The sequence below is a fragment of the Eptatretus burgeri genome, chromosome 5 (assembly GCF_056783735.1).
Source record: "Eptatretus burgeri isolate ZD-2024b chromosome 5, Ebu_testis_v1, whole genome shotgun sequence".
NCBI classification, from domain to species: Eukaryota; Metazoa; Chordata; class Myxini; order Myxiniformes; family Myxinidae; genus Eptatretus; species Eptatretus burgeri.
In genome coordinates this window covers 40,505,374-40,520,373 of record NC_140965.1, presented here as the reverse complement: position 1 = coordinate 40,520,373, position 15,000 = coordinate 40,505,374, and the positions used below count along the sequence as shown (strand labels likewise).

At 44.2% G+C, this 15,000-nt stretch overlaps 1 protein-coding gene across 2 annotated transcripts in view; it reads left to right on the top strand.

The window, feature by feature from the left end:
• The window catches only part of MAN1B1 (mannosidase alpha class 1B member 1), a 119,665-nt gene that overhangs the window by 90,170 nt on the left and 14,495 nt on the right, over positions 1 to 15,000 (top strand). For both annotated transcript variants that reach the window (XM_085881560.1, XM_085881561.1), the window contains exons 10-11: positions 2,395 to 2,585; positions 3,738 to 3,858. In XM_085881560.1, the coding sequence (XP_085737686.1) occupies positions 2,395 to 2,585; positions 3,738 to 3,858 (312 nt within the window). The remainder of the gene's footprint in view (positions 1 to 2,394; positions 2,586 to 3,737; positions 3,859 to 15,000) is intronic.

Here is a 15,000-nt window from a genome sequence, read left to right as displayed (position 1 = left end):
TATATATATATGTGAGAGGGTTAATCCCCGTTTCTCCTTGGAAGAGCCGGACCTGGGGCCACCGCTCACAATTAACTTTGTGGTACGGTGGGTTGCTTTACGACCACGAACGCCAATCGGTTAACCACGAGTTCTCGTGTCCACTGTCTCATTTGCCGTTTGACTCGTGGTCACGTGGCCTCCTGACCAGGGAACATGCTCTCGGCAATGCACCAATCTTATCTTGATTAGATCTTAAGTAATGCGGCTGAGCATTTACCGCTGGTGCACACTGACTCTGACAGGTTAATTAGTTTGGAAATTATAATCTCCCAGTCTATCTTGGTTCGGACAATGTTGGATCAATGTAAGGAAATAACAATCACGGACAGGTTGAAATGTCAACAAGGAATTTATTATTAAGAAAAAGAAATAAACTGAAGAACTTTTTACTTCCTTGGCAATTGAAATGGATGACTTCAAATCAATCAAACGTTCAATCAACAAAATAATCGCAAAAAAAGGAAAAAAATTGAACAAACATTTATAGAAAAATGAACAAAGCGCAGATGCTTATTATGCCTTACTTCACAATTAAACACGAGACATGGCTACCCTGCAGATCATTCAGGGGGAAAATAATTCCGGTCTCAGCTTACCAAGGCAGAAGTTGTCATATCTCTACTAAAATAAACCAAAATGTGTGAGCGTCCCTTGGTCTACCTCTCCAAGTGAGCTCTCCACAGCTTGGCTTATTTCTGCTGCCGTCGCCCTGCCTCGCCGTGCACCCACCTGCAAACAGGCTCGAACACCAATCGACGTCACGTCGTCACCCCTAGGAGCCAGGGACGCCAAGAGCTGGGTACCGATCAGAACCAGCAGGAACGCTCCAACTGTCACCAACTGCCGTTGCGGCTGTCCCCAACCATCCGGAGCTGTCACCAACCGTCCACAAGGCAGTCCTGCTGTCCTTTTATAGGCGACCAGTGTGGGCGGAGCCTCAAGCATGGCTTCAGCCAAATCCAGCTTGATTATTGGTGCATCGCTGCACGTGACCTCCAACCGTCAATTCTCGCGATCATTCTCTCCTGTCCATCAAACGAGATGCAACTCCCAATTAACACAGGCCTGGCTTACAATGCCATGTTCGGGGCACTGGACGAATGCCAGAAAGCAGCCATTTGTCAGAACAACCGAGCAAAAACATGAAGTGCTCACAAAACGTCAACGGGCAATTATCACCTCTTTGTTGAGTCCGATACAAAGAAGAGCCAGTTAGCATCCATAAAGCTGCTGAACCGGGTGTCGATCCCGATGGAAGAAGGTGGGTGTCAAATGTCGATGAAAAAATAAAAGGTGGGTGTCGAACGTCAATTTGGGAAAAAAAGTGGATTCCTGAGGTAAATGATCCGAGACCATAGCCATGTTTGACTGTCAGAATGAACTGTCCAGGAAAAGCTTGTGGTGTGTTAATGACTCAAATGTCCTGAAAGTCCAAAATGAAAATGATAACCAAAATAAAATGTGTAAATAAATCGTGTATTTCCAAGCCAATGTGTCTTGATGGAAAGAGAATAGAATGAGTCTCCGTTGGGCTTATGGCTATCTTGTGCACGAAAGATTAATATCGCTATTGCAGAAATGAAAAGTGACAAAAAATCATACGTCATGAACGTGTCATAAAGAGGAAAAGGTTATCCCATAAGAAAGAGAGGGAACCTGTTCTCCACCCTTCTCCAAAGCATCAGAGTTAGAATCCCACCAGATAAGGGGATGGATCTGTTCTGAACATTCTTTATGGAAATAACTGTCTGAGGACCTGGATGTTGGCTGCATTACTCGGATCCAATTCTGAAATCCACAACAATATATATCGCATGATATCTCAAAAAGTTGTTGACAGATTTGGACGAAATTTGGTGGATGAGTTGGGTCGGTGACAAGAACAAGCTGATTAGATTTTGGAGGTCCAGATTCAGATCCAGCCTTTCAGTGGGAGACAAAACGTAAACTGTTCAGCCTGGCAGAGGTATGCACTCTCCCGAGTGCCATTTTTATTTTTATCATGTTACCTTCTTCTCTTATAACTTCTTCCTGATATTGCCGTGCATTTTTTGTAATGCTTACTGGATGCAATGTAAAAGCCCTGCTGTCTGCTGTCTCAATATCATTGTTAGTCCTTGGGCTTCAGCAGGACACAGCAGTTACTTGTTTCTTTGTTTTGCACACTGTGTCATCTGGCTGTCATAAGTTGAAAGCACGGTCCTCTTTTGCGGCTTTCACAGCTTTTCACGCTTTCACAGCTTTTCACGCTTTCACCACCTCTTGAATTTCTTGTTACATAGACTGAAGTGGTTATTGGAAAGAGTTTTTCATTACAATGGCTTCTTTTCTTTTACTTATGTGCATATGCAGGAAGCAGCAGAGGCAGTAACACGACATGTGCGTGATCTAGCTGGTAAAACGGATGGCCTGGTACCCATGTTTATCAACACACAAACTGGACGCTTCACGCGTAGCAGCACACTTACACTTGGGGCTCGTGCTGACAGTTACTACGAGTACCTACTCAAGCAGTGGCTCCAGGGTGGCAAACGTGAACAACTGTGAGTGTGGTGGGCTCACCTTTTATCAACATTTTCTGTGAAAAAATATCTGAGATTATCAAAAAATGTATATACCACACTTCCATCCTTTCCACCAATCTATTTGTTCAGACTTGTGGATGGAATAACTCTTGCAATAAATTTAATTAGACTCAGCAGCTGTGCCTCCTGTTTTATCATACTAAAATACAGGACTGGTGTTGGCTTAACAGTTATGGTGCTTGGCTTAAGATCCTAGGGTCTTGAGTTCAAGCCCCTGTCAAGCCATTTAATTAGCACCAGGTAGGGTTGACTCAACCTGTTATCCTTCCGAGGTCAGAAAAATTAGTACCAGTGTGCTGGTAGTATGGGCATTGCATCAGCAGAACAGCCATGCTCCCAGAAAATGATGCAGCCATAGGCTGCTTACGAAAAAAAAATACTAAAATACGCAATTTGGTATCTGTCTGTCTGACCATGATACATTCGGTTGTCACTTATCCAATCTCAACCAAACTTGACAGGAGGACTAAGGGTCACATGATGGAGGGTGTGATTTCCTTTGCCCCCTCTCCAATGTCGTATTAACATGTATAAATAGCTTATTGTGGCATTTCATGGGGCACCCTTACCGGAAATAAAAATATTATGAATCACAAACACTTATGATGACATTTTTAAACAGTCACTACTGCTGTTTAACACGAAACAAAGGGAGAAAACCCGACGTTCTTGAGGAATTATATACTTATCACATCCACCACAGACCAATGGACCCAAACCTAGATCTACTGTAATCTATATACCCCAGAGAGAATAATAACATGTCCCTTCTTGCTGCTTCCGTAGGGAGCGCGTGTATTGGTAAAACCAAGTGCATGTTGGGTTTTTCGCTTATAGTTACCATTATACCTAACATTCCCAAGGGCATATTATGACTCGTTTTGTTTCATGAATTATGGGTCTCACTGTTTCTTTGAGTTAATATTGCGATATTTTCCCCAAATACTGTCATCTGATTATAAAGGATACTTTTGATTGACAAAAAAAATGGAAGAAAGCTTTCTTTTAAAAAGTGAATTAAATTTTGAATCTCCACATTCTGTATCCTCTCGCGTCTTTTAATTCACATTTTCTTAACCCCACCCTCCTCCAACCCCATCTCTCCTACAGGTTGCTTGATAGTTACATTGAGGCAATCGGTGGAGTTCAGAAGCACCTTTTAGGCAAGTCTCAACCCAACCAGCTGACATTTGTTGGAGAGTTGGTAAATGGAGAATTGCGACCGAAGATGGTAAGTTCTACTGGACAAATACAAAGCATGAAGAATTATCCAAAGCAATGAAAGCAGAGTTATATAATACATGGTATGACATAACTATGCTTTTATTGCTTTTGATAATGACATATATGATGTCAATATTCATCATCATTTCTCTCCAATAAGGTGATGATAGATCCCATTGACTATTATCAATTGACTTGTAATACTGTCCATTTTGGAGAAAGGATAAGACATCATGGATATTTTACAGTTATATAATTGTGTGGAGTCTCTACAACCACCGCAAAAAGTTGGGGCAGAAATTTCTAATTTATTCATGGTGTCAGCGATACGTAACCTTCTCTTTGTTGAAAGACAAGAAGAGGTCTACAACATTCGCCAGCAATTATTGGTCGCAGATGGGTTCCCAGCTTCATTGCCTGTCTGAGCGACAGTGCTCATTGATGCAACACCCTGCCTGCGAAACACCAGTCCAACAGTTTATTACAGGAGTCAAAAATCAACCCCGACTAAATGGCTCAGAGGCAAGTGTGCTACCTGCCTTGCTGCCAAACTAATCCAGAGCAGAGCCAGCAAAAATGTATAATAGAAAACTGCAAGGCGACAAACTTGCCTGCACAATGCAAGAAGCATACTGAAATGCAGCCTCCTGTCAATAGATGCCATTGACCTGGGGCACCCTTAGATTTCAGGCCGCAAAAGGAGCAAGATAAGAAGCAACAGCGACAGTCCACAGGGGGAGCCATGTTCTATCACATTTCAGATGAAGGCTTTGTACTCCATTCAAAACAAAGAATGGTAAAAGAATGACAGCCTTGGAAGCGGCCAGGTTTTAGGCGCCCACTTGGTGATGCGTGAACTGCCCAGAACAGGTCAAAGCTTGAGTGAGCCCAAGAAGCTCCAGAGACTGAACTTCTCACAGGCATTGACCACAGAAAAGAAATGGAGGCATTTGCTAGCCGGTCCTTAGGGCCCAGTCACACCTTGACGTTTTAGCCAGCGTATGGCAACGTATCAAAATGTATGTAAAACGCTGGCGTATGCTGAACTATTGATGTTTTTTTCAGTTTTGGGTGTATTCATAACGAGTTGGACGTATGCATAACGTATTCTTAACGTACGCAGAACGTTTCGATAACTTATTGATAACTTATACCAACGAATGCTTAGCGTGTTGTCGGCGTTCACAACTTATGCCCAACGATAGTCTAACTTATGCATAGCACGGCAGCGTATCGCCGACGATCATGTGGCGTAGCCTATTAAAAGGCTGCCGCTCGACGATTCAAATCATAACCGCACTAGACATCGAAGTGTCAACATCACCGTCATGCCGAAGGAAACTTCGAAGAATGCTGCAAAGAAGTCTCCTGGCCGTGGCCGTGGCCGTGGACGCGGACGCAAGGAGGATCCATCATCACCCACACCCTCTCCATCACGCTCACCTACTACTACTGACATGGACCTACTACTACCTACTACTACTACTGATACTACTGACATGGACATCTACTCACCATGGAGTCTGGAACACTGACGGGTTCCTCCTGTGAACCCCATTTTTATATACCAATTCCCCTAAACGCTGACAATACGCCATTATACGGTAGTTGTAAGTTAGAAACACGTTCAGTAAGTTCTGTGGTCGTCCGGAAGACGTCAAATACGTCAATATGCGTTTGAGATATGTTTCACATAGGTTCAAAGCACGTTACTCATAGGTTAGAAATAAGTTTTGGGTACGCTAAACATTACCTCGACGTGTTTCGACTTATGAGTAACTTACAAGTAACGTGTGTCAACGATCGCATAACGTGCCTACAACTTGTGGCCAGCGTATGCGGAACGTGTGAGTCATATGCCGAGCGCGTCGGAAAATTTTGAGCAGGCTTAAAATTTGTCGATGAGCTCGGCGTACTACGACGTATGTCAGCGTGCTTCAGCGTGCTCTTAACGTCTATAAAATTTACCCATAACGTATTCGACGTGTGCCAGCATATTCGCCAAATTTTTCGTACGTCGGCATACGCTGGCTAAAATGTCAAGGTGTGACAGGGCCTTTACGGAGGGATGACGGTGTGAGAATAAGGGTGTTTCCTGCATGAAACTACGTTTTGTTTTTTTTAATATATTTTTTTAATGCTTCTGCTGACGAAGTCACTGTAGACAGCATGTTTTCAGGTTGTCCATCCAGCTGTCTGTCCATGCATCCGTGATAGGTTTTTGTTACCGCGATAACTTGATAAATGGCTGAAGTCAAACTTGGTACAAGTATGTATAATGATACAAAGATGAACCGTTTACATTATGGGGTCAAAGGACAGAGGTACGATTCGGTAAAAGATTCTGTTGTCGAGCTAACTTGTGAACCAGTAACGGGATTTTGACCAAACGTGGGATAAGTATTATATATTATGATGCAAAGATGAACCGATTAGATTTTGGCATCAAATGTCAGAGGTAATCTTCTCCTCCTCCTCTTCCCTTAATAAGGGGTGAGGTCCGATGACACCACGCTTCTGCCCTGCCTTGATCACGATACTCCTCCACCCCTCTCTGTCTTCAAACAACTGTCTCCACTCTCCAACTACTCCTACCATAGGGATATCCCTCCTCACAATACTCCCATCTCAACCGTGGTCTACCTCTTTTCTTCCTACCTTGCTCCCTCAACCTATCCGTTTTTTTGCCGTTCTCTTCCCCCTTCTGCACCAAGTGTCTGACCCATCTCAACCGGCATTGCACCAACCTCCCCGCCAAGCTCATCTGCATACCAATCTCCTCCCTCACTTCATCCATCCTCCTGACCCACTATTCGGCAAACCACATTTAAAAGTTGGCTTCCAAATCCAGATGCTGACTGGGCATCCTCCATCTGGTGCCATTTGAAGTGAGGGAAGGGAAACGTACACCGAAGACGGTCTTGATAAGGTGCCACCAGGTTTTAGAGGAGGGAGACAAGTTTGAAAGCTCATTCTTGAGATAGGACAGATGTTGTTTTCTGGCTCTCCGTATAGTAGGTCTACACACACTTGTTGCGGGCTTTGTGGAACGATCTGAGGTTGCTTTCAGTCAGACGCCTTCCAGGGGGAGAATGCAAGTTGTTTTTTAAGCAACAGTTTCACCACAGGATTCAGAGTACCAAAAGTGAAAGGATGGGCAAGATCAATGAAGTCAAGGTAGAGTTAATCTGTGCATAAGAGAGAGCAGGTTTCTTTGGAAGAATTCCCAGGCTGAAAATGAGACAAGTCCTGAGGTGGAAATATATATATATTTTTTTTTAAAAACACCTATTCCCCTTTTTCCCATTGAAACAATGCCCCGACATGTGCGGATTCGACATTTGCGACATTTTCCAGGAATGTCTCTCTCACGAATGTCAGGGTCTTGCTGTGTATTTTTCGACTATATATATATATATATATATATATATATATATATATATATATATATATATATTGTTATGGATTCAGCAGTGGTGGGATTCGCACCTGACTGTTGACCCCAGTGTTAAGGATTCGGACGACTGATGTCAATCACCGCCATCTCCAGGGTTATAACGCTGGCTGGTTCGGCACAATTCTCGGGTTGCACGCCTCAGATCACGATACCAAAATACACCTGTGCCTTGCTAGCTGGGGGAATAGCCCCGGCTACAGACTGGATTTGTCAGAGACCGAGCGGAGTCTCCCAGTCCGTAGCCCGTTTGGGTTTTATATTCAAATCGAGCGGATCGTTCCACGGCGCGGCACGAATTAATTCAAAGCGGCAACTTCATACGAATCAGCCAGATTTATTGGGGACACATCGGGGGAACCTAACACAAACAAAGCATTCACGACAATGTTATAATTAATCTATAACCCGTTCTTAACTAGGGAGCTACAGGTTTCGAAGGGGACCCTAACGAGATTAACCTTAAACAGCATGCAGACAAGACACCGAGCACTTAGTGATGCTTCATGGACGAGAGGAAAATGTCAAAGGCACAAATACGGCTCGTAACAAGCCGATGTTAACGGATTTGAGCACCCAGCTCGAACACGCCGCGTGGCAAAATGGCGTCGTTCTTTTTCTTCTCCCGGCACCGCTTGCGCACGCAGCCTCAGCGCGTTCTGACCCCGCGTAATGACGATGGCATGAGACCGTCAGATCAATGGTGGGTTTCAGCTGGTTTGTCACAAGGCCAGTATACAAGTCCAGGCCTGGCCTGTTCACCAGACAAGGCCAAATCGAGGTGTTGGGCTCCGGCAGGCGGATCGACAAACGTGTCGAGGACCTCCTCACAAGAGTCGATCACCGACTCGACGTGCAGGCAGCCTCTCGACGTAGATTGCAGCCTCCCACTTGTCGTTTCTATACAGCAGAAATCCTCACTCGACACTCCAGCTCAGTTACTCCCTCGGCAGATGACAGACTCGACCCTCAGGTTCAGTTACTCCTACTGCCGACCGCACACTCGACCTCAGGCAGATCCTCTCCCAGCCGATGGCAGACAGACCTCATTCAGTCCCTTCCTTGCCTTTCTTTCGGCTCGCTCTTTACGAAAAGCTGATCGCAAAAACCGTCATGCAGTTTCTCCTACTGCCGATCACCCGACTCCACACTCGTCGTTTCTCTGTTGCCTTCCCGGCGCTCGCTCGCCTCCAAGCCGACTCCAGACTCGACTCCAGCAGCCTCTCATCCAGCAGAAGGCAGACTCGACAAGCAGGCAGTCACTCTTACTGCCGATCGCCCGTATCGTGGCTCAGGCAGTTCCTCTTACTGCCGATCGCACCACCGCTCAGTCCCACCTTCGCCTTTCCGGCGCTCGCTTCTCTTGGCCACACCCTCTCAACCGACTGGGCGGGGCCTCGTCCGGAGAGGGGAAGGAAGAAGAACCTCTCGGTACACCACCACCGCATGAACAATGAACAGCCTGCTACATCTCCCGACACACATGTAACGTCCAATTACCGAACAACCTGGCTAAACATGCATTTAATGGGAAATCTGGGCTAATCCTATATTTAATAACATACTAAGGGCCATTTCCGCAACAAATATATATATATATATATATATATATATATATATATATATATATATATATATATATATATATATATATATATATATATATATATTGTTGCGGATCTCGGAGTCCCGTCTGATGAATGCATCCACACATCCAGGTCCTCAGACAGTTATTTCCTTAAATGCATGTTCAGATTGGACCCATCCCCATCTCTAATGGGATTTTAAATGTGATGCGTTGAGAAGGGTAAAGAATAGATCCCCTCTCTTATGGGAAGCTTTTTTCTTTACGACAGATATAGTCAGGTTCCTTGTGTCCATAATTTGACGTTTGTTGGAATTTTTTGGAGAGTAGCTAACATAACATTTTTGGAAAGCTTAAGCATTACGAAAACAGAAAATCCATGTTTCACATTTTTTCAATGCATATAATGTGGAATAGGTTGTTTTGGGGTAACAACCTGTTTTTTTTTATTACAGCTCTGAAAATTCAAAATTAATCGCAAGCAAGCAACTGATGATGCATAATTGTTAATTCGAGGACAGTTCTTAATATAGAATACGTATATCTTTATTTTGAGCAATGGTTGCCATGGAAATGGTTATCATTTTGTCAAATTACCGTTTAGGCCTAAGTCACATTTGCTCTACGGCGAGGATACGGCGGCCGTACGCCCTCTGAATTGACAAACGTGCGGCGGCCGCAGAGTTTCTGAGGTGGTCTCAGGGTGGCCCTACGCCGTATGGCTATATTTTACAGGCCGTAGGGTCGCCGTGGAATTATAGCGCGGAGTTATAACTTTCTTCATTTCTACGTTCGCCGTAGCAATTCGACAAGCCGAAAAAAAAAAAAAATAATAATAAACCAATGTCACCCACAGGGTGATCCGTATCTTGCCAAAAGGTGACCACGTGTGACTTATTTAAGGTCACACTGAGGTGAACAGAGCTGCTATCCACCAGGAGGGACTCCTTCAGGAATATCTGTCTACGAGGGACTCCGATGAGAATCGTTCTACAGAGTAACCATGGAAAATATGCGTTTGCCTCATAACGTCACCAAATGACGTCATAATGTCTCAAGCTTGACATATCTAGAAAGCACTCATCGAGGTGTTCAATTTGAGGTACTACACGATATGGTTCCTAAAACTTGAAAATTAGACCTTGGGGTCAAATATGTTTGACCCGAGGCGCTAACCATGAAGGTCAAGGCCAATCACCACCAAAAATTAATCAGCTGAGCGCCAGACCATGAACTATATTCCCATGAAGTTTGAAGACAATCCGATCAAAATTACTCAAAAAATAAGGGTTTCGTCGACTCCCCTGATTTGCGACAAAGTGACCTTGACCTTTGACCTTGACTTTCAAAATTTTATGCGTTGAAAGGGACCTCCATAGGCCTCTGATATGCAAAGTTACAAAAATTTCCAATGATAACTGTGCTCTGCAGAGTGATTTATACGTGATTAGACAAAAAAAAAAAAAAACATGAAGGTCAAGGCCAATCACCACCAAAAATGAATCAGTTGAGCGCCAGACCATGAACTATATTCCCATGAAGTTTGAAGACGATCCGATCAAAATTACTCAAAAAATAAGGGTTTCGTCGACTCCCCTGATTTGCGACAGTGACCTTGACCTTCAAAATTGTATGCGCTGAAAGGGACCTCTATAGGTCTCTGATATGCGAAGTTACAAAAATTTCCAATGATAACTGTGCTCTGCAGAATTTTTTTATACGTGATTACAGACAAACAAACAAAAAAAAACAAACAAACAAAAAAAAAACATACAAGCCGACTAACATATCTTGCAAAAACTTCGTTTTGGCAAGATAATAATAAATAAACCCACTCGTTACCGTCCGTCTGGCCGCACGTTCGCCTTAGGGCCCCCCTGCGGTCGCCTTGCGGGCACCTTGCGTCTGCCTTGAAAATTATATGGCCGCCACAGGAACGCCCTAAGGTCACCGTGCGACATCAAATCAAAGACCGTGCGACATCAAATCAAAGACCGTACGGCAACCCCACGTTTTCGGTCTCCACAATTTATAAATACGCCGTGCGGCTCCCCGAAAAATAAAAACATATGTGACTGCTACATTGTGTGACCGTGGAAATACTGCGGCCGCCATATAATTGCTCGTGGCCGTAGATTTTGGAGACCCCATGGCCGCCGTAGCAAATGTGACTTGGGCCTTATTTAATGTATTGCTTTCAAATCTTGAAACAAGTAATGCATGAATATGTTGATCAGTGAAATGTACTTAATGTCAAATATGAGTTTGTAGCCAATTGGCATCACTGTCTCTAATGTCACTCATCATTGCCATCGTCGTCATCACTATCGTGGTCATGCCGTTCAATGTTTGAGTCCTCGTCATTCTCACACGAGTGCTGCACATACAAAGATCAGTGCATGTTAAGTTCTTGGCCTGCAGGAACATCTCTGTGATGAACATTCTGTTTTGCACTGGCACCTTATCATCTCGATAATTGCCTTTGGTGCAGGGAGAATATCTGTTGTTGTCGGTTTGAGTTGACCACTCGTGTCCTTGTGGAAGCCATTCTTTAATGAATCAAGAAATGTTTGCTGAGAAATTGCTGCTTGACCCCAAACGTATGCCTGGATATGTACCCGCATGATATGCTGCCTCAGAGCACCGACAGTTGGTGGTAACTTGTCATTCTCAGCCATGTTCTTACAGAAGAGATGCCACTGAAGTTCAGGGATGCTGGAAATATTGACACCACTTGGACAATAACCTGAACAGACAAATCTTGCTAAAGTTGTGTATAGGTCCGCTGACAGTTCAGCATCCTTACAGAGCATAGCAAAGGCATCTACCATGTCGTCATTGGCCTTCAAGTCGCACTGGAACCACTTTGCCTTCCCATGTCGAGCGAACGGCCCAGTATTATCGGCACCTGTGAATGCGTGGAAGGCTGGCAATGCCTGGGCTCTCTCCTCACCTTGGGCCTTCCAGATTGGCTCGATTTTGACAATGCTCGATGCCATTGAGATAGATGTGTGTCTTGGCAGGAGATGATAGTTTGCTATGGCAAGAACCAGAACATCCGTATCAGGTGAGAATATCGTCAGCTCATGAATGTCAAATTTATCATACGTGATACAGCCTATAAAATTCTGGCTGTGCCAATGTCTAGGGCCATATCAAGGGCACAAATAACATTCATCACCATAAAAAGCAAACAGATGAGAAAAACAACATTCTTATTTTCTTTGACTAATTTATTGACCTAAACTTATGTGATTTAAACGGTGACTTTCTTTCCGGATAAATGAAAGCACGAACCAGCACATAAGGACATATTTAAAGATCAACCCGAAATAATAGAAAAAGAAGAAACACATGGCTATAACATGACTACTGCCCGACTTCCAACTCCTAGCCGAACAGGAAACACAATTAAAACCTCCAACCCCGTGGCCATTCAAACCATAATCCTACCCCATACAGAAGAACATAAAATGACAAAAAGGTACATACGCCTCAAAGGCTATAACAACTTACCGAAAAAAGGAAGAAAGGTGTTGAAAACCGAATATGATGAAACGAAGCTCCGAAGTAAACTGTCATGAATAAATCGAGAATAAACGAAGCAAACTGAAAATGACGTCATAGTGCTGCACGTGCTTGGACGCGTGCCACATCACGACGTCATTCCACGCCCAGCAACCGTAACCTGAGGCGATGGCATGGCGTCACGACGTGGTGTCACCTATGTTCCCTACAAGATCACACTTACAATACATCAAACTACAAAAACTTAAAATCAAACGTTTTACTACTGAAGGTGCCGAAACCTTCTGATATTGAACAACAGACACACCAATGTTTCATTGCACAGATGGCCGTTTCCATGGCAACAAACTGTTCCAATACTTGAAAATCATAATACTTATGTGTAAGTTAGTCATGCTCACTACATTTAACAATTATTTAGGCCATCCGATGGAAAATATAATTTTAAAATATATATTAAAAAATGGCAATTCCACTCCAAAAATGCTGTTTCCATGGCAACTGACAGTCAAAATGCAACATTTTATTATCTCATAAAATCCATTGTTAGACATTTAACAGTAATCCATCATCAGTTGGTTATTTTGTATTGTTTCAGATTTTTTAAAATTGGAATTCAAAAAAAGCATTTTTCACCCCAAAACGACCTTTGCAAAAGTTGAAAAAATGTGAAACATCATTTTTTTTATTTAAATAGCTTTTTAAACTTCTCAAAAATCTATAGGTTTGCTACTCTCCAAAAAATTCCAACGAAATTACACTAGGAACCTGACATACGTTTACACACATTTCTTTCACGAGCTCTGACGCACGTCCTTATTTTTCCTCAGCAACGTTCTTTCGTGAGCTCTGAAGCCCGCCATTATTTTTCCTCAGCAACATTCTTTCACAAGCTCCGATGCCCGCCTTTTTTTTAGAGCACACGGGTCGTCATGCTAACCGTGCGCAAGTGGGGCGGGATGGGCTTGGGACGGACTGCGCCGTCGAGACGGCCCGCGGATATAAAACGAATTGGAGATTCGTTCTGAGGAGAGAGAAGTGAGAGGTAAAAGGCGAAAGAAGTGAGAGGAAAAGGGCGAAAGAAGTGAGAGGAAAAGGGTGAGAGAAGAAAGAGAATGCAGAGAGAAGAAAGCCAGGGAGGAAGAAGAGAAGCGAGCAAGAAGCGGGTGTAAGCGCGCAAAAGAGGAGAAGAAAGCAAGCGTGTGGTGCGCGTGTCGGTGTGAGCAGCGCCGACGTGTGAGGAACGGATCGGTCACCAACGTGTGAGGCACGGGTCAGTCACCGATGCACCGTGTGGGTCACTGGACGTCACCAGTTTCATGAAGTGTGAGGAACTGCCCGTGTCGCAGCACCAGGGTCAAAACTTGTGACACGATCTCGGTGCCCTCCCAAACGTAAACTGGCATTCAAGGCTGTTCGCAAGAGGGTACATGACAAGGCTGGCTGCTGGCGACGGACGTGACATGCATGCACACATTTTCAGGACATTTTCACTTCACGGAGGACTATTCTGATGAGCGAGACAATTCTTCCCCCACCCACCCCGATAAGCATCTGCTCTGTCTTTTTCCTGGCATTTTGATTGATTTTGCTTTGAAATTTATTCTTTATTTACCTCAGAAAATAAAATGTTCTTTTTATTAATTTACTTTATTATTAATAAATCATTTGTCGACTTCCAACCTGTCCGTGTTTGTCCTTTCCTTCCATTGGTCTAGCATTGTTCGAACCGAGATAGACTGGGAGGTAATTACCACAGATTTGACCATAAATAGTCGGCACGCACCAGCGGTTAAAACGCTTGGCCGCCCTTATTAAAATCTAATCGAGATAACATTGGTGCTTTGCCGAGGGCACGCTCCCCGCTCAGATAACCACGTGACCTCTAGCTAAACGACATAATTAGATGGTGGACACTGGAACTCGTGGTTAATTGGGTGGCGTTCGTGGTTCTAAAACAAGCCACCGTACCACAACGTTAATTGTGAGCGGTGGCCCCAGGTTCAACTCTGCCGAGTCCAACCGAGCATTCATCCCCCTGAGTGACAAGCTGGTGTCTCGGAACCCATGGCCGCAACAATATATATATATATATATATATATATATATATATATATATATATATATATATATATATGTACAGTCATCCCCCGTTTATTGCGGGGGTTACGTTCCAAACCCCCCCGCGAGAAGTGAAAATCCGCGATGAATGGATGCCTCCCAAAAAAATCGACTCATCTGGTCTGGTCGGTTTGGCAATGATCGGGTTTGAGGTGCCGGAGATTGACTCGTCTGGTCTGGCCGGCTTGGCAATGATTGGGTTCGAGGTGCCGGAGATCGACTCGTCTGGTCTGGTCGGCTTGGCAATGATCGGGTTTGAGGTGCCGGAGATTGATTCGTCTGGTCTGGTCGGCTTGGCAATGATCGGGTTCAAGGTGCCGGAGATCGACTTGTCTGGTCGGTTTGGCTGTGCTCGTCCAACCGCGGCAAACCTTTTTCCTTCCCGAAGCATATATAGAGCACTTTAACCTTCTCCTGGAGCGTCAGGACCTTCCTCTGGCACTTCGGTTCCTTGCCAGAAG